General features: G+C 45.3%; 1 protein-coding gene across 1 annotated transcript; it reads left to right on the top strand.

The window, feature by feature from the left end:
• Positions 1-282: 282 nt before the first annotated feature.
• Positions 283-25,133, top strand: emc2 (ER membrane protein complex subunit 2). The gene is made up of 11 exons (XM_030102454.1): positions 283-342; positions 1,020-1,133; positions 3,566-3,630; positions 4,546-4,631; positions 6,306-6,363; positions 11,984-12,069; positions 12,344-12,403; positions 15,420-15,501; positions 15,744-15,854; positions 17,606-17,710; positions 24,568-25,133. The coding sequence occupies exons 1-11, from the start codon at positions 303-305 to the stop codon at positions 24,652-24,654; spliced, it is 894 nt and encodes a 297-aa protein (XP_029958314.1). The 5' UTR covers positions 283-302; the 3' UTR covers positions 24,655-25,133.

The raw sequence follows: 25,133 nt of genomic DNA, 5'->3' as shown, positions 1-25,133 counted from the left end.
CAGCCTGCCAGTCACCGTGCTTTACGCTGCAGACGCCCAAAGTGTAGGTTTACAATATAATGGAATCACATTCTCCTTGTGTCAAACTCAAGCTTTCAAAGAAGCTACTGTCAGAGTTAACAAAACTTTACTTTTTATGTTGAAATTATTTAGTGACTTACTTACTCACTAAATAATTACTCACTTACTTACAACAACAACAGCAGAAACCTCAATAATAATAATAACAATAATAATAATAATAATAATAATAATAATACGTCAGTAACGTAGGGGTGACGTATGTCGTCACAAGAGGAAACATGGCGTCCGTATCGGAAATGTACGATGTAGGTTGGGAAGGTAAGTCAAACAAAACGTACTTTTCCTCTTTTGTCAGTGCCTTGTTCTGTCAAATTTTGAATGCGTTATGAGTTTTCTCGCATGAAAACGCGGCAGCGAGTCGCAGCTGAGACGAATAGAGGAGTTTAAATACAGGCGTGCAGCACTGTGCAGCTAATGCTAGCTAGCCCCGTGGGCTAACTCGTCTTCACTGTGCCGTGGGCGAGGTAATATCTGTTAAATGCCATCGTGTTTGCTCTCCGGTGAGCTGATGATAGCAGAATATCTAACGTGCCTGTCCAACTGTATTGTCTGAAGGTGTAAAGCCAGCATCGAGCACTGTTAGCATGTTAGCACGCTCGTGTAGCGTCGTTCGCTAGCTGCGGCTAAAGCATCTCCTGCCTTATCTTCTGTCTGATCTGACCCAGAACATTGTAATAACAATGCGTCGACTTATATATGTTCGTGCTGCATCCTCTGATGCTATATTTGAGTGCATTTGTAATGATCAAACCATCACATTGCTCGTGTTTTATTGTTCTCATGCATGTAAACAAACGCCCAGAATGTGTTCGGGCAGCTTGAATTTCTTAATCGATATGTAGGTTGTTTATTTAAAAAAAACAAAAAAGTCCTATCAGGCACAATCGTGGATGTAGTGTTGCAGACTGTGTCAAGATTTCTTTTTTCGACCACAGAGATGAGAGACAAGCTTCGGAAATGGAGAGAAGACAACAGCAGAAACAGTGAGCAGATAGTTGAGGTCGGCGAGGAGCTCATCAGTGAACATGGATCGAAACTGGGAGATGACAGTAAGTTTATCAACATGAGATCTGTTTGAGGCATCTTATCTGTCTGTCTGTGGGACATGTATCTTCACAATGGGGTTCAGTTCAGGCTCCACAATGAAATGTTGTAAAAATCTCTGTCACAGTTATGAACTCACAGCAGCTACTACGTTTTTCCAAGTAAGACGAGATTCATCTTGTTACTTGTCCTGATGTGACATTATGTAAGATAAGTGGCTTTTCCATTGATGTTCACAAAGAGAGGCATTCTTGATTTAGGATTTCTTTTCATTCAGAATCCAAAACCACTGAATTTTCCTCGGTGAAAAGAGTCAGACTAATGGTATTGACTGTGGCTTCATCCGTGCAGCTGGGAGAGATATGATTGATCTAAGTGGGTCATTTTCGTCTGTGGCATATATTTTTTTTTCTTTTGGATAAATTTTCAAACAGGATCTCAGATTTCCTGTGATGTGGAAAACATAGATACACAGCGTCACTGCCGAAAGGATAGGAATAAAAATATAGAATGGCTTACGTTAAAAGAAGATTGAGGAGATTTAAGGACAACGTAGCAATACTGCTGTTAAATTTTAAATGACATGTTGATAATATTGTGCATTTCCAGAAATTTAATGTGTTCCAGACATTGTAACATGAATACGGCGCTAAACAGTAGCTCTAATGGTTTAAAAGAATCCACTTGGTGTGTTGCCTTGTACTGTACATAGTGGACTCTGAATTTTCCCAGATTTTATTTTGATGCAGAAGTGACTTTTACTGTGTACATATCAGAAGTCACAGTTTCCTATTTTGTAACAGAACTGTCCTGCTACATTACCCCATAAAACTCTCCCTTTTCCCCAAGTCATTATGATTCATACGGTCTTTAAAAGAGGCGGATAAACACTTAACATGCCATGCTTTTATTGAAACCAGCTTTTAAACTGGCTGTGAAATGAGATGGCAATTATCAAAACAAGAACTGGAATCATTAAAGTCAAGAAAACATGGGGGGATTTATTTGTTTTGGCTCAGCCTGACAGTTTTTTTTTTTTTTGGGGGGGTGGAGCTGAATTTTATTATTCTTTTCAATTAAGAGAGGGGGTTCATTCGGCTGAATGTGTCCAGTTTTTCTCGTCAACTGTCGAACATGCTGCATTTATTCCATTAATTGGCTTCTTCAGCCAGGCTGTTAGTCAGTGCGTTATAATTTTACAGTTGACTGGAAGAAAAAAATATTTTCTCAAACATTTCTTCGTTTTATTGCTAACCACCAAGGAAGATGGCTGTGCTTGTTCCCTTGATGGAAATGTCACAAACAGAAACTTTATTTCTGTCTGGTAAAAATCAACTTTAAGGTGGTATCCAGTAATTCAGATAATAAAGGATGGCAACATAAAATATGGAGAATGAGTTATTATATAACAACTCTGAGCTTAATTCAAGCAGTCATTGATGATTTTATTGCTGGTGTAAATAGACCGGGTGATTCTTTCACAGTAACAAATCACATTTATTCCATATTGGGTTACTGTTGAAACGATGTAGACATTCATTTTTATTCTTAGTGCAAACAAATGCTTTAAGCTGTTAACACAACCACATTAAGAAGTCAGTGCTTGCTTTGGCTCATGAACTCCAGCCTGATACAGTAACATTACTCCTACCAAAGAATAACAAACACCCCAGTGTGACATTCACATCAATAAATCACATTTATGTCATAAGCAATTAACATTAGTTTCGTTTTTCTGTCTTTAAAGGTAGCTCTGCTTTCACTAAACCTCCGAAACTGTGCACATTCTCCTCTTTTCCACTGGTATCTTCAAGAATCATGTTCTTTTTCCATCTTTCATCCCTGAGCGCAGTGTGTGGAAGATCTAATAATGAGGGAAACTAATGGTTGGGGTTTGCGAGAGATTTTCAGATAACTTGAGCATGAAAATCGAGAAGTTCATTATAACAACTTTTTTCCTTAGAAAGGGTGCACTTAAGTTCCTTAACTGTAACATGATTACAGAAATTGAATTAGTTTTATTACCAGCTCTGGAATGGGAAATGAATAGCATGACTGCATAAGCATTCATGAGGGTGTGCGTATTTTTACATTTCAGATTATTAATAACATATTAATACTGCAATGCTGTGAGGCTTTAAATGAATACATTTTAAGTAAGATCAACTGGAGCATATGCCACGAGGAACATGCTAAATGTGGTGTTATGTGTTAAATGGAATGGAACAGTTCTTTGAATGAACTCTTAAGCCACTGATTCAAACCATGGAAGCTTGTTTATGCGAGTACAGAAACATCAAATGCAGCTGTCGAGGACCGAGTCCCAAGTCTGCATGTCAAGTGTACAGTTCAATATATCATTTTGTCGTGCTGCAGCAGACAGTGGAATGGAAAGGGCGTTAACACTGTCCTCTTTGTCTGTGTCTCTTCTGCCCAGTATGGATTATTTATGAGCAGGTGATGATTGCAGCGCTGGACTGCAGTCGGGATGACTTGGCCCTGGTACGTTCTCGCCGCTCTTCCTCACACACCCAAGAGCTTCAAAAGCAATCGCTCAGTCTCTCGCAGCCTTCCCTGCATTCGCAGCACCCGCTTTGCCAAAAGCGAAAATCTGATTTTTATTTGGCCAAGTGGTATTACTCTGTCTGTACTTTGGAAAAACAATTTACTGGAATTAGAGGGTGTAGCAAATGAGTGGAGGAACTTCAAGTGTTCGCTGATCTTGGTCATCATTTACGGATTTAAAACTTTTTTTTTTGTTAAAAACCATAGGATTTATTTGCGTTGTGACATTTTTGAGTTCGTAACATCCATAGCTCTGAAAAAGGTCAAAACCTGCATGGGATGGCGAATGAGAGAAGCTGTTCGTAACTGAAAAGCCTCATCTCCAATCAGTATGGATATGACGACTCCGCTCGCCGATATGAATGACTCATTGAGTACAGAGAAGGCAGAACTCAGTCATTACAATTAGTTGTCTGTTGGCTATCCTTTCAGCGGCGCTGCCAGACTTTAAAAAAAAAAAAAAAAAAAAAGCAGAAGGACCAGACGCGAGCTGATGGATCGTACGAACGATCCAGGTCACGCTGCAGACTTTTCCATCTCGCTCAGGGTAGCACTGAATGTGATTGCAGTCATTTCTCACCTCCTTGGTGACTGTGTGATCAAATTTATCGGCTGTGGGAATCCTCACTCTCCTTATTTTGAGAGAGACGTGGCTGCTCGAAACTGAAAATTGTCGTCTCGACTGTTTCTTTTCCTAACCAGTGACATATTTTTGGAGAAAATAATCCTGAATCCTGACATTTTCAGGTGTGTTGTATCAGAGAAAGCTCCGGGTGCTTGTGTGAGAGTGTAACATGAAGTTTAAATACCACCACCCATAATTGCTCTCTCCATCTACCCACATCCTTGCAGACCTGTCTACAGGAACTGAGGCGGCAGTTTCCAGATAGCCACAGAGTGAAGCGATTAACAGGCATGAGGCTGGAGGCTTTGGAAAGGTAAGCATCGTAGACCGAAAGCTCCACAGAGAGAGAGAAGAAGTTAAGGAGTTTTTTTTTAAAACGCAACCTCACATTTATGTATAGTAGTCTGGGAGGCATGGGGGCGAGAAAGCGTTCGCAGATCATAAGAGGTGCAGTGGTCTGGGTGTGTGTGGGGTACGGTGTGTTTATGTTGGATCGCCCAGCGTTCCGTTTGGAGAACAGGACAAAGCGGAGACGAGAGAGGTTCGGCGCTGGGTAGTCCTGTGGCCCTTTACCCTCAGTCAGGGATTCCCGGGAAGGAAGCGGTTGCGTTATTGTGGGGGTCCCTCCGTCGTCTCTGGTTTCTGGTCCGTTGTTGTTTTCCTTGTTCTTCTTTTACTCGTTCTGTTTTTTTTTTTCCCATCAGTATTTTCATGCGTTGCCGCCTCGTTCTAGCGTCTGTGTCATGAGCACATCCCGGCCCTGTAAATATTGACATGTCGCCACAATCAGAGGGCAGAACTCGAGGAGAAAAGATAAACAGAGGGGTATTTTAGTCTGTGCTGAGCTGAAATTAGGGTAATTCAATCTGTTTACCAGCTCGCTGCCATTCCCCTCCCGGATCACCAGTGCTGGTTTATCGGTTATGTCAGAGTTTATGTGATAATTGAGAGTGATTGCCTCTGCACTGTCAGATTAAATAAACGGCACTCTGGGATCTAATTGGCAGCAGCCAGAGCTGCACTTCAATGACATGGCTTCAAACAGTAAGGTCCTCCCCCTACACACACTCGGTTGCTAAATAAATAAAGCAAATCAGAGTGGCTGGTGAGTGGTTGCCTGGTGCCATCTGAAATCTCCCAAAGTGTGGCTGAGTAATAAAGTGAATGTGAGGGAAGCATCACTGCTGGAAGTGGGGCTGCTCATTGCTAATGGGAACCAGAGTTGCTTCTGTCTGTTGCACGGCTGTGGGCGGGACGGTCCTGATCACAGAGCCACGCTCTTGGCTGCGAAAGCATCGGCGTTGCACGTCACCCCTAATGGGGAGAAAAAAAAATGAAAAAAAATTCAGGAGTCATTCTTCAGTGCCTGATTTCACATGACAAGTGAAGTGCACGGGCCTCGCTTCTGCCAGGTTTCTTTACCGTATGATTTGATATTTACAGCTCATAAATTTCTCCTTTAAACAGAATCGTGTGGCCTCTGTCCAGCGGTACGAGGAGCACCATGTTCGATGTTGTTGCCTATCAGGCTCGTGTGTGTGTGTGTGTGCGTAGTGTGGCGTTACGTTTGGGCAGAGAGACAGACGAACCGAACCGACAGTTTAGCTGCGGGTCTGCGTCGATGTAATAGCTGCAGTTTTAATTTTGTTTAACAGTGAATCAGAGCGAACACAATCAAATGAAAATTCAATCTTCAAAACAGGGTGCTTTGTTTGTATTGATTTCATGAGTCATTGTGAAGTGATATAAGCTCTCTGCCCTTGTCGACTGTGTTCGAAGCAACTTCAACTTAAATGTTTACTTCTTCCCTCAGATCGCTGCTGATTTCTGCACAGTCTCACTGTAATCACAGAAACCTGCCACACTGCGCACAGAAACTCGATTACCCTGAACTCTGTTTGATTTCCCCACCACCTAATTTCCCCCGACTGCGGACTGGGAACGGTTTAAAAAAAAAAACAGTTTTTCTCTCCGCCTGTTTCCAAAGGTACGACGAAGCCAACAAGCACTACGATGCCATCCTCCAGGACGACCCCACCAACACGGTAAGGCCGGGAAGCGGGGAAAGAAAGGGAAAAGTCCCTCTGCTTGGCGTTCTACTTTGCTGCACTTTGTGGTCTCAGCTTTTTTGGAGGGCTTTAAATCTGTCGAGGCACTTTGGTGTTAGCGGTGAGAGTCAGCTAAGTTAAACTCCTCTTGGCCTTTCTGGCCTCAACCACAGTGCTGATCAGCCTATCACCCACACAACTGAGAAGCGCTTGAGGGCGGCGGCGGCGGGGGGGGGAGGGGGTTGGTTGAAGACAGGGGGGTTTGATTCATGGTCTCAGTCAGTGGGAGACATGTTTGGTGGAAGTAAAGCGTAAATAAAGGTCTGCTCTTTGAAGTGTGTGATTTATTGGACATCTCAGATCTCCACCCCGGACTGAACGCGGCTGAACTCCAGTCCCACCCTCTCGTTTTGCTGTTTGCTGGCCTCAGGTGTAAAGCACGGCGAAACGCACGCTGAGCGAGTAACCTTGAGATGTCCAGAATAATCCCCCACGTCTCGGCAGCTCGCTCCAGACGTTCTTCTCTTCGCAATTAACAGTTCATCACGACAAAATGACTTGCAGGAGCATGTCTCGCCTTCGCGCTGCCAATCCCACATCGCCATCCTCAAACATAATGTACCTGCTGTTAATTGTTTCCATCGGGGCGTGTGGCCACGCAGGAAAATAAATCTCTGCAAGGCTTTTTCAAGCGAAGTCGTGACCCTGTTTGTTTTGGCTGCGGCCCCTCCCGCTGCCCCCACAGAGATGTTCCACACGCTTCCTGCACCACGCCGACACATGGATCACTTTAGATGCATTAAACGTTTTCTCTCAGCATGCAGCATGCGAAGAACACATCGCAGACATGCGAAAAGTCTCATCTTCAGCCTCAGAGAAATACGGAGCCCCTATTGAAAAAGCTAACGCTCCCCACGTTGCCCCGATGCGCCCCATCCCGCTCGCCCTCGTGGCACCGAGGGGTAAAACAGCCTCCTCGTCTTTATCTCAGCCTGTGGGGAACCGCAGCTGCTGCCTCCCACCACACGCTGTCTCGCTCCCACCTTGGCCATGTCAAGAAAATCCCAGTTTGTTTTGTGTTTTTGTTGCTGTTGGAAGTTTGCACGTCGCACTGGCAAGTCAGCGTTTTTTGAAAAGCGAGCGTAGGACTGTTTTCATAGGCATGTCTGCTCAGTTATATTTCGGTTTTAAAAGAGCGGCTGGGTCACTGCGTGGGCTGTTTTCTCAAGCAAACGATGAGACAAATACGTTTTGAACCCAGTCGTGAATTGTTTAAGTGTGTGCTCTACATTTAGAGGAATATAGTTCAAATATAATGCAATTGTTTTTACATGTTTATTTTGTTCATTGCTGTAGCTGCTATATAAACATGTATCTGTGGCACAGTCTCATCTTAATCTTAAAATTTGATTCTTATCCGGAACCCCACACAAAAAAGACTGAACAGAGCTGAGCCATGAGGTGAATTCAATTGTGCTTAATATTCATCAGTCAAAGTGCAACATATTGCCTGGTTTGATAAACTACTGTTTGTACTGGTTGTGTGATCAAAGTGTCGCTTTTCAATGTTTTGTGTGGAAATCATTGAAATTGTCACTTTGAAACATTTGTGTTTTCTCACAAACTAAACATGCAACTTCAGTAAGTAGATCTGCACTCAGGGAATAATTAGAAATCCATGTCTTGTTAAAAATCCTACATCAGGGTTGTCAAACACATTTTAGTTTACGGGCCACATACTGCCCAATGTCATCTTGAAGGAGCCGGGCCGGTGAAATACTGCCATTATAAACCTTATAAAATTTGAGCTTTAACTTTTTTTATTTGTGTTAGCGTTGTGTTTACATGATGAAACGTTTCTTTCTTCTGAGCTTTTCGAGGATTTCCATGGTTTGCACTATTAATTGCATATTTCAAGTTCAGTTGTTTTGCATTTCAAGGCAGTTTTCAGCCGATAATGTAAAGCATTCTTCAGTTCAATTCAAAATAATGTTCAAATTTCAGCATTGCAACTTCCTGAGCGATTGACTTCTTACCACTGCATTTTGGTTGAGAATCAAACTCAAAGAAAGAATTTCCTTTTTGACTTTTTTAAATTTTCTTTCAAAGGTAAGTGCCATGTGCACCAACGTAATACAACGTCTCCGTTAAAAATAGTTTTGAAAAGTTATCAAACTGAAAATAGCCCTAATTATGCCATTTATTACCATCAAAAAAATCAATATTTAGTCAGCCCTACAGTAATTAATCACGATTATTGCAATTAACTCTGACAGCCCTACTATTTTCACAAGACCAAACTTATGACCAAAAATGACTACAATCCCAACATGAAGCTGATTTAATGAAACCTTTTGGTGCCAAATACAATGAAATGTCCAAAATGTGTCCTGTAAGTGTTGTGTTTTACATGTTCCTACAAACTCACCCTGACAGCATGACTTTGAGACTGGTTTGATAAACAACAAGGTGTTTCCATGGCAGCGTCAACTGACATCTCACCTCAGGTGTCACTGTTGGGTTGTGTCCTCTACTCTGAAGCAATTTTTTTTTTTTTTGGAGAGGTCATCGTTTTCCGTGGTTTGGTGAGCCGGTTTGGAGCCTCTTGCAGTCCACAAGCCTTATGTTTGACACCTCTTGTCCTACACTGCCCACCAATATGACGTTGTTTCCCTGTCAGTGATTGTCAGTGTCATGGCACACAGATATTTTAACCGTCTGTATTTGTCGTGAGTAACTGATGGCTGCTGTAACCACTCACGCTGAAGCCACATTCACTTCTGTTTTCCTTGGAGCGCTGTCGTTTTCATATAGAAACTGGGCGTCGCTACACATTCTACAATTGGTGGTAATCTGCAGCAAATTGTTTTGCATGCTGTTCACTGTTTGGACAAAGGGAGTTGTGATTTTGGAGACTCCCAGGGCTCCTCCCCGCCGTGGCACCGATCTTACGGCGATTGCAGGGACATCCTCGGAAAGGGAACGGTCCGTTTCCTGGTGTCTGCCCGCCGGGTCCCGCCTCCCTTTGTGAGCGAGAAGCTGTCAGTCAAACCCCGGGACTGGGAACAAATGGATCCTCTATCCCTGGGATGTTAACCTTAGAACCTTTTTCCCACAATCCTCATCCTCTGAAGGTGGAGCGGGAGCGGGACGGCAGCACTCGGGTCACCTGTTTATTGAGCGAGGGCGGTCTCCACCCCAGATGTTCTCCGACATGCTCTAAAGCAGCGGGCAGGGGATGGGTCTGAGAAATGGCGGAAAATTGGCGACCACAAGGAAGACTTGCGCGGCATCCCAGCATGCGAGGCAGAGATTGGAAACTGAGCTGTTGTAATTACAGGCTGTGGAATAGATGTGGTACCCATTAACCAAAATTGTTGAATCAACAAAAATTGCTCAAGGTTTTTTTGCCATGGCGCTGTCCAAAAAATGTTTCAAACTCTTAGCCCTTCCATTGCTCGCTATGTTCCGATACCTACAGCAACGAGCTGGCAAAACCTGCGTCTGCGTGCATTAATGCAATTTTTCCACTTTTTCATTTTACCGAGTATTTTCAATCGAGCACGTCCCACAATATTTGCGTCCACACATTTACTGCCACTTTTCTATTTATTTTGCACTGACCGGACTCAATCTGATATCGCATTCCGCTGCTCCCATTTCACCCCAGTCGCTCAGCATCAAAACGGCAACATTTCTTAAATAAGCCATTTTGAGGCCACATGGCTGAGTCCTGAGGTAGACCCGCAATCACTTACAATTACACATTCATTGTCAGACAAGAGTGTATTTGTATGGATTTGATTGATGTTCGGTATAAAGCCACAATTTAGATTTCATCGACCACTTACACATGAATTTCATTTTATAAACTGATTTAGTCAGAGTATGTCAAACAGGTTGAATATGCATGGCTGCTGTTGTGCGTGCAGGTGTAAACAGACCTTGAACAGGAGGACTTTTTTTTTTAATATCAGTCTAGACTTCCACTCAAACATTTAACAACCCCCCCCCCTTTTTTTTTTAAATTCTACCAGCTTGATGAACGTGCTAGGTGCGTCACCCTCATCGTGATGGTTCTTATTAGAAAGGAAGGTTGCAGTAGGTCGACGCACTGAGCCAGGGGTGATGTAAATAATCCAGTCCTCGCTCCTGAGGTCTCCTCGGAGCGTTAATTAAAAAAGAATCACGACAACACAGGGCACAGACCCGCAGACACTTTTTTCTTTTCCTGCCTCATTAGTCAGAGAAAGGAGGAGAGAGAGGAGTGGTTTGGAATTGCTTCATGTTTAATAAAGTGGAGTGTGAGTCTTCGGGTCTACCAACTTCCATATGTTCCTTTGAGCCCCAAGTGCTTCTTTATCTGGGAGAGAGAGAGAGAGAGAGGAATGGGTGCGCTGACAGCGGGAGAGCACAAGTGCAAAAAGTCTGGGATAAATACCTGTTGTTGTGAAGAAGACGAGACCACATTTCGACAAAAGCCTTCCTCTGATCGTTCATTTACTGAAGCACCGTGAAGACAAACATCGACGCTGGGCAGTGTCCCAAGTCTGCTCTCGATCCTACAAAGTGTTCAATTATGGTTTCTGTCACTTGTACAAATCTGATTTTGTTATGGCGCAGGTAGAAATCCTAACAGACATTCTCTTTGTTTTATGAAGATGTTGTCCTGTTGCCTGCATGCCTTCTTTTTTTCTCTCTCTCTCTCTTTTCCTGCGTGCAGCTGAAATATGGCTTGTCATCCGGGGCTGTGGTGTCTCAGCAGGTCTCTGTCCCGGCATGATGGATAAGTGGATTTTTTGTGACGGCTGTGTCGGAGGAGGCCCAAATTTACAGCCCCCTAGACGTGACTCATACACAACCCTCAGTGGCTTTGGTTATGAGCGTAGGAGAGGAAGCCCCACTCAATCAAATGCCAGTCAATAAATTAAACAGGCAGTGGCAGGGCAGTGCAGCAGCAGCCTCCTGTTCAGTTTTCACTCGCTATCAAACGGAGAAAGAGGTCGGGCGGGGGGAAGGCAGTCAAACATTTGGAAAAGTCAGAGTAGCAGAAGTAATACTTTCTAATTCAGATTGATGAGAATCTAATCCACCTTAAGGTCAGTTCAACATCAAAACGAAGCGGAAAGCAATTTTCAGCTGATGTAAGTGGGGCTGGTGTAGCGCTCCGTGCGTGCCGCGCCGGCAGGAAGACGGGCGTTGGGGTTTGGAGGAGTGTGCCATTTTCCCCACTTGGTTATGGGATGAGTCACCGCTTTATCTCAGCCACTGAGCTCACTCCGGATCCCAAACATTGACTCATAATGTGTGTCCATCTCCTGAAGAACACGGCCGCTAACTATGTCCAATTATGCCTCGATACGCTAATATTCTCAGTTCCACATACAAAGTTACATTTGTTATTTAATGTGTCTTTTGTCATTTGTGTCTGTGCTTACTAAAATGCACTAAAGTGCCCATTCCTCTTCGAGATAATGACTTGGTGTCGGAGCAGAACTTTCGGAAGGATCGCGGCGCTCTGAAAAGACACTTGCGCTCCGATTTCTTACACTCACTCATCCTCAGACAAACACTCGAGGAGCTCAGCAACTAATCCTGTTTACTCTCCGCTCCACAGGCAGCGAGGAAGCGCAAGATCTCCATCCTGAAGGCTCAGGGGAAGAGTGCCGAAGCCATCCGGGAGCTCAACGAGTACCTGGAGCAGTGAGTGTGTGGAGGGGGTCAGACTCCCCCTCCTCTGTCTCCCCCCTGGCTTTTATTTTAATTAAAAATGGCTCTGCTTTCAGTCGCGCTGGCACAACCTGACCACGATATGCCAACAAACTCTTTCTTTGATAGCTGCAACATTCATTGCTGTTAGTGTTGTATACAAAGGTCTGCTTATTTTATTTATTTTCTCTCCCTCTCTTTTTTTTTTTTTTTTTCGCTCTTTGATTGTTTGATGAAAGAAAAAAGTAATTTGATTTTGTGTTTACAGGTTTGTGGGCGACCAAGAAGCATGGCATGAGTTATCAGAGCTCTACATCAACGAGCATGAGTAAATATTTATTTTTTTGGTATTATTGTGATTGATGAAAGCGCTTGCTGATTAGTAAAGGCACGATTTATTGTAGTCTTATCAAGTTCACCAAAGGTTGAAAAGGACAAATTTACTTTTTTTTGTAACCCGGTTCTTCTTTCAGTATCAAAGCTCGCCAGCGTTTCTCGCGGTTACAGTCTGACCCACCTTTTCAGTGACAACCTATTTCGACCAAATTCAAGCAAGATGTTTCCAGGTGTTAATGGCAAACCGGAATTTCATCATGGAAAGTCCCAAAAATGGGTTCTTTTTATAAGGGCGAAGAGCTTTTTGGCATCACTGATTTCAAAAAGAGCAAATGAACATGAAAGAGAGAAAATTCAATCATCCCGAGTCGAGTGTTTATCAGATGAAAAGTGAGTGGGAATGGCAGCCATATGTTCAGGTTGTATCTGTCGGTTTAACAGGGCTTCACATCACGCTGATGGCTTGATCTCCCGAGGGCTGCTGGAGGGCCACAATGGAAGGCGTCGGGATGCCAAACTCAGCCAGGAGCCTGAAAGGAGCTCTGTCCATGTTTGTCACATAAGAGCAGTTTAATAGGATTTCAGTCTTAAGCCTCCTCTCCTCCATATGAGAGCAGAAAAGACTCCCTGGCCTCCCACTGATACTCCAGTTGCCAAGGGAAAGTGCCAGACGGACAAGAGCAGAGTCGAGGAAAAAATAATTTCGTTTGTGTCACCGTTTATCCGTCCTTAATTGTCTGGAGCTTAGAAGTTAGTGAAGCAGTGTCCGCAGTTAAAACTGCGGTTGCTGTACGTGTGTGTGTGTGTGTGTGTGTTGCGCCTGACTCTGCGGTTGCCGCGGTACGGAGGCAGCGGCAGCAGGAATGCGCAGCACGGTGAGAAGGCTACTTATTGGATATTTCGTGCTTTTGTCTGGGGAGGCTTTATTGCTGTAGTAGCCAGAGGAAATCCAAGGGTGAGCGGATTATCTCCCAGCTTATCCCAACACTTCTAATATCACACCATTCACTCCCACAGCCCCTTATCTACAGGCGTGTCAATTTCTTTTCTTTGTTTTCTTTATTTGGGGTTACAAACTCCCTGTTTCCCCTCCTCCTCCCCCTCCTCCTCTTCCGGAAAGCCCAGCATTATCGCCACTCTTTTCCAAGAGGGACAGAGCGGCGCGCTGAGAGAAAAGCGAGAGAGGGAACACTTGCTGTGAAATTCCCAGGAGAAGGTGGTGGCACTTTTCTTCCCCCACCCCCCCCCACCCCCCCCCACCCCCCACCCCCCCACCCCCTCCGACTCCACCTCCAGCCAGAGAAAACAGAGGCTGATGGAGAAGCAAGCAAGAGAAATAAACTCTCCTCCCCTCGGTGCGCAACACCCTGGAAGCTAAAAATAAACAAAGGAGTGTGTATTTGCCTTGGCGTTGTTGGGGTTGCAGCAGGCGGTAGCGTTAACACATTAAGAAGGTAATTAATAGCCTCTCCGAGTTGACGTTACAACAATCCTCACGCCAGTAAAGGCAGGAAATTATTATGTCTGTTTGCGAGTAACGTGCCGAGCCGTTGCCGGCGTCGACTCCTGGCTCCTTCTTACCCAGCTTGTGAGAGCATTCAACAGAATTGGACCGGTCATCCAAAATTGCAGGATAAATAGTAATATTTTTTTTCTCAAGCATACTTTGCGCAGTCTGAATCCATTTTTGTCTCGTACACAGTTGGGGTTGTGGGGGAAAAGCCGCCGTTGATGGTTTTGCTAACCTCCAAAAGAAACAAAAGCGATTCTAGCAGGCTCGCCTGCAGCTCGCCCCGGCGCTGCCGTAGAGAGCAGCCCGGCGCTGGCAGAGCGGAGGGTAGAGGAGGTAAGGTCCTGGCTCCGGTACAGCGTTCAGCCTGATGGCTGACGGAGCGGGGCTCTGGTGCAGGCCGCGGCCGCTGCACGAGCACATCTGAAAGTCTTTATGGAAAGGAAGTGGTAATTGTAAGCAGCCCCCAACCTTCCGAGCTCTCTGATCTCCCCCCCACATCTACTCAACCCCTTCCAACTGTTTATTTCTCTTCTTTTTTCCCCCCTCTTTCTGTGTCCCACCTTCTCTTCCCTCCTCTGCTGTTAATCTTTCAGCTCGTTACCGTGGCCAGCTCTGAGTAGACTGATAAGTTCTTCATGTCGATGTGGACAACATTTGGATCTCATTGCTTCACCAGAGGGGGAAAAAAAAAGAGCCTCTTCGCATTTCTCTCATATTTCACTTTAGGCACTTTGTGTCTATTCCCGCTCAGACGAATGTTGACACAAGCAAGGTTCTCTTGGTTTTTTTTCTTTTTTATCGATAAGGCTCGCGCAAATATTCAGAAACGCCTTAAAGCTGATGTGCGAATTTTTTTATTTTTTTCTAACTCAGGGTGAGCCTGTTTCTTCTTGAGTTTGTGCATGCTCGTTTTGTTGTACAGATGTTTTATGGCCTCGCGCTCTGTGATATATTGTGTCTGCTCTTGTCTTGGCCTGGTCCGGCGAGGGGGAAAACTGTGTATTAGAAGTGGAGTGGCAGCAGATTAGTGTGAGGTCAACAGCTCAGCAGTCTGCTGCTGAGAAGTGATCTCATCTGAGTATAGGCACGGTGTGCCAGCTCTTACTGTAGTGCTGACCTCAGGAAGGTAGTTAACTACACATTAAAGGCAGAGAAAACACACAGACGGACAAGATTGATCCTCAGTGTCCCCCAAAGGAGGGAGAATCACCACACGAGATAGGCTTTTACCACTGCCGGCCGTCTGGACCCGGTGCCGTTTACTGTAAGGCTGTAAATAAACTTGATGTCATCTGGTGGGTCTTTACACACCTCTGCGGCGCGCGTTATAAGTCTGTCACTGGGAAGCTGACCCGTACTCCGCCGAGCTTCAATTCAGATTTATACCTGTGAATTTATTGGGCATGGATGTTGTGCTTCACAGTTGAGCAGGCTAAAGGATGACACATCCACAGCTGTATCAATCGGCTCTCTGTTTTCCCTGTCATTTCCACAGCTACGGAAAAGCCGCGTTTTGTCTGGAGGAGCTGATGATGACCAATCCTCACAATCACTTGTACTGTGAGCAGTACGCCGAGGTAGGTCACGGCCCGGCTGTCCGTCATCAAGCACGGGGGCAAACTGCGGAATAAATATTAGCTCTCTGTGAACGATGTCTCTTCGTAACACCTATAGACACACTTAACGTCATCAGAGAATGTGGACTTACAGAGGAAGGCGTGTTTACACAGGGGTGGGCGCACTGTGCTTATTCAGATGTTGCGCCGTCGATGCTTGTGCCGCCCAATTAACCCGCCGTGTTTAATGCCTCCTTACACAGGTGAAGTACACTCAGGGGGGGCTGGAAAACCTGGAGCTGTCCAGAAAGTATTTTGCCCAGGCGCTGAGGCTGAACAATCGCAACATGAGGGCCCTGTTCGGCCTGTACATGGTGAGTCCGGCTTCGCATGCAGAGACGGGGAAGAAACTAAAACTGTCCAAGCCTTTTTTTTTTTTTTTTTTGCAACACTGTGGTTTGTCAAGGTTGAGGCTGACCACAGAGTGTGTCAAGTAAAACTACACTGTTTGTGTGAGTGTGTGTGTGTGTGAATGAGTGTGTTTTTCGGGGTGAGGGGCGAAGAAGGGGCTCTCAGACAGGTCAGCTCTCTGCTGACTCAGACGGTGAACTCCAGCATCGGAAAAGTCTGCCCCTCCGGATCTCTTTATTTTCGTAATAATACCCCTTTGGTGAGATTTTATGTGTATGACTTGAATAAATAAAGTAGTCACGGAGTCAAAGAGAGAATTGAGGGAGAGAGAAAAAGCTGCTCCGAGTGTTTTGTCACTGGGAAATGATCCTACCAGGTGCTGGTTTGATTGTAGTCCTGCCTGCAACAAAAAAAAAAAAAAAAAAGCCCTTTCATCGACATATTTGTTTAAACAGGATGTTGTCTGCTAGCGCCAGTGCATCATATGTAACGGAGACCTGACATAAAAACACAAACAAAGCTGCACAGGAATAAGAAAGCGGCGAGGGGAAGCCGGCGCTGCACAGAGAGCCCCTGTGTTTTCCTGTGCCGTTGCACTGGGATTCCTCAGGCAGTCCAAACACCTCCCAGCAGCCTGCTCCCGCTCAGCGCTCGCAGAGGTGCAAGCGGCGAGCACAGGAGGAGCGGGGCAGGGTCGACCCCGAAACACTCACCCCTGCTAACTCTCAAGCTGGTCTGGAGACAGAACAGGCCACTTTTTGTTGACAGGCCGTCCACCGACACGGCGGCGTTTAACAGATACTTTCAGGTGGGCGTTTATCCCTCATCAGTGGCAGATCCGTCGCGGGGGCGCGTTTTGCAGATTATCAGCTCGGCTCGGTGGTCCGAATCCTGACAGGTGCGAGAAGTTCAGCGCGAGGGCAGAAAACTTTCACCGTCTCTCACCGTGTGAGTCAGCACGGCGGCAGACCTGGCAGCGCCTGACCACAGCGGGGTTGCGGGTTGGTTCCTGACAACACTTGCGCGGGGATTCCCCTCCATAATGGTGCGCGCTGTTATTCGGGGATAGCCTGTCTGGGTTGACATCATCCGAACTGAGGTTTCTCGTGTGTAAAAATATATATATATAGAAATAAAGAAAATGCTTACTAAAAAAAAATCCAGAAGCCAAACCGTCCTGTAGAACAACGCGGTTCCAGGTTGATTGGTGTGTAGTTAAAGTTTCAGCACACTGGTAGCGACGGCTTTGAAGCGCAGGCAGGGTAAGCCCTCTGGGGTTTGCTGTGTGGAGATGATGGCAGGAACATGGGAAAGACATGGGATTTGTGGTTCGGAGGGGAGCTGTCGGTGCAGAGACTGTGATTCACATGGCGCTTCTCTCTCTCGCTCTCTCTTTTTTTTTTTTTGTGCAACATACAAGCTTCTTTCATCGCCACGAATCGATGGTGTTAGGGAAATTAGGCCCCGTTAAGTGACAATTTACGTATGATGCATTAAAACACTCACTTTTTCCTCCCCATAAATGATTTCCCCTGTGTCATCAGGCCAGGGTCTGTTTTTTCTCTTCATTTCTGCCACAATGACTAGCGGAGTGGTGGATGGTAAGAGCGGTTGCACATTCATCTCAATTACGCTTTTATTGCTGTTTCACCAAGTTTTGATATAAGAACCCCCCTTTCCCCCCTGTTCTCTCCTTTTTTATTTTTCCCGTCAGTCTGCAAGTCACATCGCTGCCAGTCCTAAAGTCAGTGCCAAGGTGAAGAAGGACAATATGAAGTATGCCGCTTGGGCCGCCACTCAAATAAATCGGGCCTATAAGGTGAGTCCCCCAATGATTTTAATTGGACTTGATGTTCAAACGGCGATCTTTGGTACATTAGTCTTTCCTCCCGATGGCTTTGTCTTCTGCTGTGAAAAATATAGTATCACTTTTTCCCACATTACTCGCCCAGCAGACACCGAAAACCACCAATCAGACTCCTCTGTCGTGTCTTAGCTTTCAGGGGACATTTACATACAATAACCAGACATCCTGAAATCCCCTTCATTTGCATAGAATGCGAAAAGTATTCACCAACCAATGACCCCCCCCCCCCCCCCCCCCCGGCCCCCGAATGCGCAGCAGTTGCAACAGATGCCTTTCGACTCGCGCTGTTGTAATAACGGCCCCCGACGTCTTTCGGTGTGTCTGGCTACATTTACTGTTAATGTGTTGTCTTAAGTTCTCGGCGTCTGCTAAAGCCGAATCCCACCAGCTGGCTTCGCAGAGGAGCTCCTCGCCGAGCAGCGATGTGAAAAAAAACTGCCAATTTTCTGGCGATATCGGGTCTGATCATCGTTTTTACAAGTCACACTGGATGTCATCGGTCAAAGATCTTTATATATCAAGGCAGAGAGTACGGTGTGAGCTGTTGCTTCCCAAACAAACCCTGTTTTGACATTAGTCACACGTAATGCCCGTTTCAGCCTGACGGAGGGGGAACAGTCCTCAGTCACCTGGAACTCCACTAATGCGAAGTAATGACAGGACTTTCCATCCAGGTCAACTCGCCACATCCTTCCATCCTTCCAAGATGCCAATGTCAGCTTGACCTTTAGAGTCACAAAACACACATCAGGAGGAAATATGGTAGGTTGAAGAAGAAAAAGAAGCGTAGTTTGCAACCATACGTTCATTTAAGACACTAAATCCATTGAAAAGCTCTTTCGAGCAGAAGTTTTAGTCAAATCAATGGCCCAGTTGTCTCAGCGCTCAGGATTTCTAAAATGTAAGGCCGTTGCTGTCTCACAAATGCTAAGTTGCAATTTCAAGTCAAAGCTACATCCATTAATGCAGTTCTTGGGCTCGCTGTATTTTAGTATACATAAAAATATTATTCAATAACTCATTCACAAGACAAGAACACATTTTTCTACTCAATGCAACAGTCTGGGAAGACTGTACTTTATCTATGATTCATTGAAATGTTCCAAAAAACTTTTTTAAGTGCAGAGAAACAAAATTAAAACACTGTTGTTTATGCTGGGAAGTCACACTGCACGAAATCTTAAATCAGGTGTCTCGAATGAGCACGTCCTTGTGTTTCAATGACAGCTGTGCATTCAGGCGCGAGTGTCTGCACGTAAAGATGGAGAAACCGTTTTATGCTGCCGTCATGACAATTTCAGTGCTGCAAAAACATACATAATAGGGGTCCTATGTACCATATGTGTTGATGTTTCAGCCGTCACCAATTAAACTAGTAATGAGTGGTTGAGTGTGTGTGTGTGTGTGTTTGTGTGTGTGTGGGACCTGAGGAGAGAGAGCGGCTCCCCGCTGAGCCTCTTAAGACCTCGTCTCACCGCACTCCACTCCCCTCGCCTCGCAGACGCGTTTCACACGTGGAGCGCGTAGACGAGGCCGTCCGCCGCTGGAAAAACTTCACGTCAGGAGCGTCTCCCGAACGCCGGGAGCTGCAGCGAATTACTCGCTCCCTCAGAGTGAAGTCGAAATGAAGTGAACTGTCATCACTGAAGTGGCGCAACTCCGTTTTTTTCTTCTCTCTCTCTCTCTTTGGGTTCACACTTAATATGTTCGCAGATACAGATCTTCGGGATCAGCAGAAAATGCAGAGGTGACGTGGTGAAAATTAGTCAATCAGATGTTTCCATTGATGTGAGGCGGCTTTGATCGGGCGCGTTTGGCTGACCTCACCTCGCTGTCGAAGAAACGCTTTGAACTCGGCAGGATGCAAGATGGATATCCCAAACAGCTTTCTGTTATAAGTCAGACAGCAAGAAGAGCCGTTAAATGACAAAAAAAAGAAGAAGAAGAAACTTTTGTATTTGGAAAGATTTCCCTGGTTTTCCCATACCCAGATACCCTCGGCGTGAGGCTTCATCTGAAAGCTGTTACAGAAGTTACACAGTAGCTTAACCAGTCCTGCAGCACATGTTTTCCTTGCTTAGATATTTTCTTTATTGCCAAGAGGGTGTGGGAGAGGTTTTACCCACAGACAGAAGGCACATCTGTGTTTGGTGATGTTGGCTTTAATGAGCCGAATAGATCACGGCTTGGTGCCAAACGCGCTCTCGCATCAGGCTCAAACTCTTTCGCAGCTCTATGAAATTGACAGCTTTTTTATTTCCGTTCGTCTCAAATCCCAAGAAATGAAGCCTCTGCTAACAGATTTAATATTTATCTGTAGAAATTGGGTTATTTCTTGTGTTCATTTGCCAATAGTGAAATCCTTTGGTTGTGGTGAAATGATGATTGTGTACTATTTGATTTCTGTATCTTAAAATCTAAGTGTTTTACAGTAATGAAGCCGTCTTCCAGATTTGATTGATATTATTCTTATCCAACATTAGAAACTGATGATGGTAACCAATAAACTGCTGATACACTTCAATTGAATTTACAATTAGTCATTAAATTACAAATGTTTGGCGCAGATGGAGAGATAAAACGCCAACCTGCCCCGACACAGGATAAATGTTCGTTATTGGGTCTTTAGGCTTCTCTCGCCGGCCACCGCACGAGTGTTAGAAAGGTTGACGATGTGGCTTCGACCTCTTGTTGACGATAATGAGACACTTCACTCAGTCACACCTCCGTCCTGCAGGAAGAATGACGTGAACTCAATAACCACCTGCGTTTGTTGCCTTGTAATAGTGAGGCAGGGCAGGGGTCTTAGCTCTTCTATAAGTGTGTGTGTGTGTGTGTGTGTGTGTGTGTGTGGGTAGAGTGTGCGTCCACTGTTTTTCCCCCTATACTTGTTGTTTTTTGCTTTGTGAGGCGAGTTAAATGACAAGGTGAGAGGTTGCCTCCTTTATTCTGTTTCTCCCACCTCCAGTTCAATGACTTGCGAGGTCGTGTGTGTGTGTGTGTGTGTGTGTGTGTGGGGGGGGGGGGGGGGGGGGGGGGGGGGTGTGTGTGTGTGGGATCAGCGCTGGCCCCCGTCAGACAGCTGCAGGCTGCTGTGCGACTGTGCCGCCTGATTGATGGCCCCTTTAAAGTGTTGCTCATGTCAGTCGTCCACTTTTATGAGGCCGCGGTACCTGGTGATTGTCATACCTCAGTGTGAGAAAAAGGTGGGCAGGTGAACGCGAGCGGGAGCAGACGTCGGCAAGAGGTCACGACTGGCTGGGGGTCCGTTTATTAGAGGAGGAAAAAAAAAAGGAGAAGTAATTACCTCGCGGGGTTGGCTGACATGTCAGAGAGCTGGAGATGTGTACGAGCTCCAGAGCAGCACTTCTTTGCCCTACTGCCCTAACGCCAAGCAAATTCTCTGATTAGCTCCTCTGTCACGGACCACGGGCCCCCACTGCGTCACGACTCTATTATCAGATGCTCTAAATAGACGTGGAGCTGTCTGGTCCGCTGCGACTGTTGCAGAGCCGGGCAGGAGTTAATGTGGTGGTCTCACCTCAGGCTGAGGAGATAATTGACTACCGGGCCCGGGGTAATGGCGCATTAAGCAGCACAGCAATGAAATGCACTGATCGTTATAGTCACCCCACCGCACGCGCACACACACACACACACACACACACACCCTAAATCTAGAAGAATGACTCACCCTTGGAAATTACATAGCCAATTGTACACCTTCGCCAAGCGCTCTCGCTAACTGAGAGTTTGGCAAAAGGGGAAGGAAAAAACTTTTGCCATGGAAAGACAGTATGGGCTAGGTTAAGACTACGCTTAGTTCCTGTTTGTTGAGCCCTGCGCAAGACGAAAGCTTGAATGAATAAGTGGCTCGCAGTCATAAAATAAGACCTTTATGTAGAACATATCATGGCTTTTTCCCCTGTGTTTGTGTTTTTCCACAAATGTTGTGCCGACACACAAAGATGCACAACTTCAGGGTTTTGAAGCGATTTCATCTTGCTTATTTGACTCGGGGTTATAGTTTTGACATTAAATAAGATTTTTTTTTTTTTAAAAATGTATCTACTGACTGATACTTTGTAGATGACGTCTCTGAATTCTACAATTTGAAGAAGTTTCTTGAGATGGAGTAACTTCAGTGAGTGTCTAAAACGTAGCCATGCAGGTTCCAGGCTCTGTGTGTCTTTATCATGGGAAAGACATTTGTCTGTCTATTAGTATTATAGTCTAGTTTGATACACGTTTGAAAACAGGCACAGGTCTTCAGGAAGAAAAAAAACCAAGAAGAACAGGTTAAGGGTTTGAGACCAGATGAAGATAAAGAGTGGTTCATTGGCTCATTATTACCTGCATCTATCAAACCTTCACACTACAGAAAGCAGGCCTCTTCAATGTATTGAAATATACGATACATTGACATTTTCCTGAAATTCAATATTGAAAAATAAAATTTTATTGTATATCGATATCGCATTTTGTGTTAAAATATTAGTTTTAAGAGTCGTGACATTACCCTGTTTCCTTCCTGACAGCAGCTTCGGTCACTCTGAGGTGGCGGTTGATGCAGTAGTGTTCAGTCCTTTTGGGTGATGGGCGCAAACTACGGACTGTGCTTTGAAAATAGTGGATCCTTAAAGGGATAGTTCGGGAATTTTTACATGAATCTGTATGGCATCCCCGTCAGCAGTGTTGTTCATTCACAGAGACTTAACCCTGACAGCGTCCAGTGAGTGGAGATCCTGTCCGGTTTAGGTCCAGACGAAAGTAGTCCGGCAAGTTTGCTGGGGTCACCAAAATAAAGCGTTTTTCTTCTCAAACCAATATGTGTTCGAAAGAGTGATATATTTGCATCACAAACCGTTGACGACGAAAAAGTCAGACCTCGTAAACGCTTGTCACTATTTTCTCTCCCTTCATATCACTCCGCGCCGAGATGATAACAGCTAGAGCTAGAGCTAGCTAGCTCTTTACTAGCGGTAAACAAAGTGAAACCAGCGCGGCTGCCAGCTCCTGAACTATCCCTTTAATCAGTGCACATATCGGCCGCCTGCAGAAATCGCATAAAAGCCTTTTAGCGTGAGAGAACTGGAGATTTCACCCCAAACAACACCGTCTGCAGAGAGCGCAAAGAAACATGTTTGGCCCAAAAGTTCCTTGTCCTCCAGAGCTTTGCACCTCTGACAGGAGGGATTGTTTCCTTCAAGTTTTCTATTGTGGTTGTCATAGAATTGTTTATGTGTTTAAATTTAGAAGGGAGAAAAAAAAAAAATGAGTTCATATTGTCTACCGCCATGTGAGATATGAATGTTGTGCCTGTGTTCTATAATCAAAAAGAATGAACAAATAACTCAATCTTACATTTTATTTCACAAAGAACATTCCAGATGGAAATAATGCTATGAAAAGATCCTTCTCGGTTGCTGTTTACAGAACATTTTAGTCCTGCTTTGTTGATGTTGAATCACCACATTTGTGCTGTTTTATGACAGAAGGATGAAGAAAGCACCAGGCTGCTGCAGGGAGTGAAACACAGACTGAAATCCTCTGGCCTTTCCCCTTTTTGCCAACTCTTTCTATAACAGTTTTGCATCCAACTATTTTCAGAACTAGAAAAAAAAGTCCCTCCAGTTCTCGAAGTCCCGGTGCCTATTTGTGGCCTCCGTAACAGCAGCAGCTCTCTGTCACAACTTCTGTTTGGACTCCACAGGTTTCAGAGTTAGCCCGCCATTTCATCAGTTCTGCTTGCAACATGCGTGACACAGATCATGTAAAGCAAATTGAGACTGCTCAAGAAGTAAAAACATGGTTACGTACTTGAAGTCTGCATCGTGGAGTTGCTGTTGGCGTGACGACAGACCCAAACATGTTGACTCAGTCTTCATGTAGTTCTGTATTTCACTTCACACACCATCGCTGCTGCTGCATGGCGGCACAGACTATCCCTGCTTCAGAGCTATGTAGACTTTACAGTTTCTCCCTGTGTGTCCAAATATTTTCTTTGGGTACTCGGGCCCCGCGATCGACTGAAAACTCCCATCGTTTTGTTTTAGAAAAGTTTCACATGGAGTCGGCAGTGTTTGGGAAACAACGTCACGTTACTCGTCGGCGCTGCGTTCTGTCGTCCGACCAAACCTTCAGTCTCATGCTGCCTCATCCAGTGAGACGACTTCAATACCACTCACTGCTCCAAAGATTTATTTCTGTCCCCAAATGTGGGTCAGGAGAGGTTAATTGGACTGACCGTCGGTTATATTCCTGGTTCCGGGCCTGAGGTCCAGGAAGTCGTCGGTTCCCCCGGTTGTTTCCGAGGGAACGTCTTGTCCGTCACGAAGTTAAATTGGGGAGAAACATTGTGCGTATTTCCGTACACGACCGCTGATCGTGATCCGCGGCGCTTCCTGCCGAACCCCGTAGGCACGGGTCAGGGAAAGACGCGCGGCGTTTCGTAGTCCCGTTCTCCAGGGTGTGGAACTGGACTAATGCGGGCGTCCGGTCTGCGAGCGCTCTCCCAACCAAAATGGCACTTATGCAACAGTTGAGGAAAAGCCATCTGATTGGAGGTATTATTTTACTTTTCGTGACCCATTTACAAACGCCGTCTAATGACCACGGTCGTCTCACTAATTATTGGCGCTTGGAGCCTTCCAGACTCCAAACGCGAACATTTCAGCTCCGTCTCTGAAGCCGCACGGACCGAACGCGGTTATCGCTGGCTGTAACGCCATCCAATAACATCTAATGAGCTTTTCTCTCTTGTCTTTCCTCCTCATGCCCCTCACCTCCCCCCCTCCTCTGACATGCAGCTGGCCGGCCGCGGAAACAAGGAGAACAAATGCTCCGTGAAGGCGGTGGAGGAGATGCTGGAGTCCATGCAGATCACCATGTCCTAAAAATAGAAAAAGGAAAAAGAAAACCCGTCACGCACACCTTTCTTCTCACCTGCCGTTCTCTCGGGGAAACATGGCAGCTGGAACGGCCTTGTAATGCGACCACAGCCGAGTCTGTTCGAGGGTTTTTGTTTGTTGTTGCTGTTCTCGGCTCTAAAAACCTTGTTAATCGATTGGATTTGTCACAGTAAGCATTTGATACCCTCAAATGAACAGCAAAAATCCATTTACTAAAAAGAGTTTAACCCACAGCCTGGACTGTAATATCTCTCCTTTACCCTAGTTTGTCTTCTTTCTTTTTTTTTTTTAATTGAGCTAATATCCACTATCCGACCCATGAGACCCGGAGGAAACAACTGTACAGTAAATGCTATTTATAAGGACACTGTGGGGATTCCACCTGTCTGCACTGATGTCTTCTACTGTCTGTAAATGAAAACTTTCTCATCAAATAAACACGCTTTGTTTTTCCTTTTGTCAAA

The sequence above is a fragment of the Salarias fasciatus genome, chromosome 11 (assembly GCF_902148845.1).
Source record: "Salarias fasciatus chromosome 11, fSalaFa1.1, whole genome shotgun sequence".
NCBI lineage: Eukaryota > Metazoa > Chordata > Actinopteri > Blenniiformes > Blenniidae > Salarias > Salarias fasciatus.
This window is presented reverse-complemented; position numbering and strand designations above follow the sequence as displayed.

What these genes read in the sequence shown, in the direction of transcription:
- emc2 (XM_030102454.1), top strand. Translation starts at nt 303, where the DNA reads ATGGCGTCCGTATCGGAAATGTACGATGTAGGTTGGGAAG. An exon ending in CCCTGTTCGGCCTGTACATG is followed by an intron (nt 15,855 to 17,605) that starts GTGAGTCCGGCT and finishes TTTTCCCGTCAG; the next exon opens with TCTGCAAGTCACATCGCTGC. An exon ending in AAATAAATCGGGCCTATAAG is followed by an intron (nt 17,711 to 24,567) that starts GTGAGTCCCCCA and finishes TCTGACATGCAG; the next exon opens with CTGGCCGGCCGCGGAAACAA.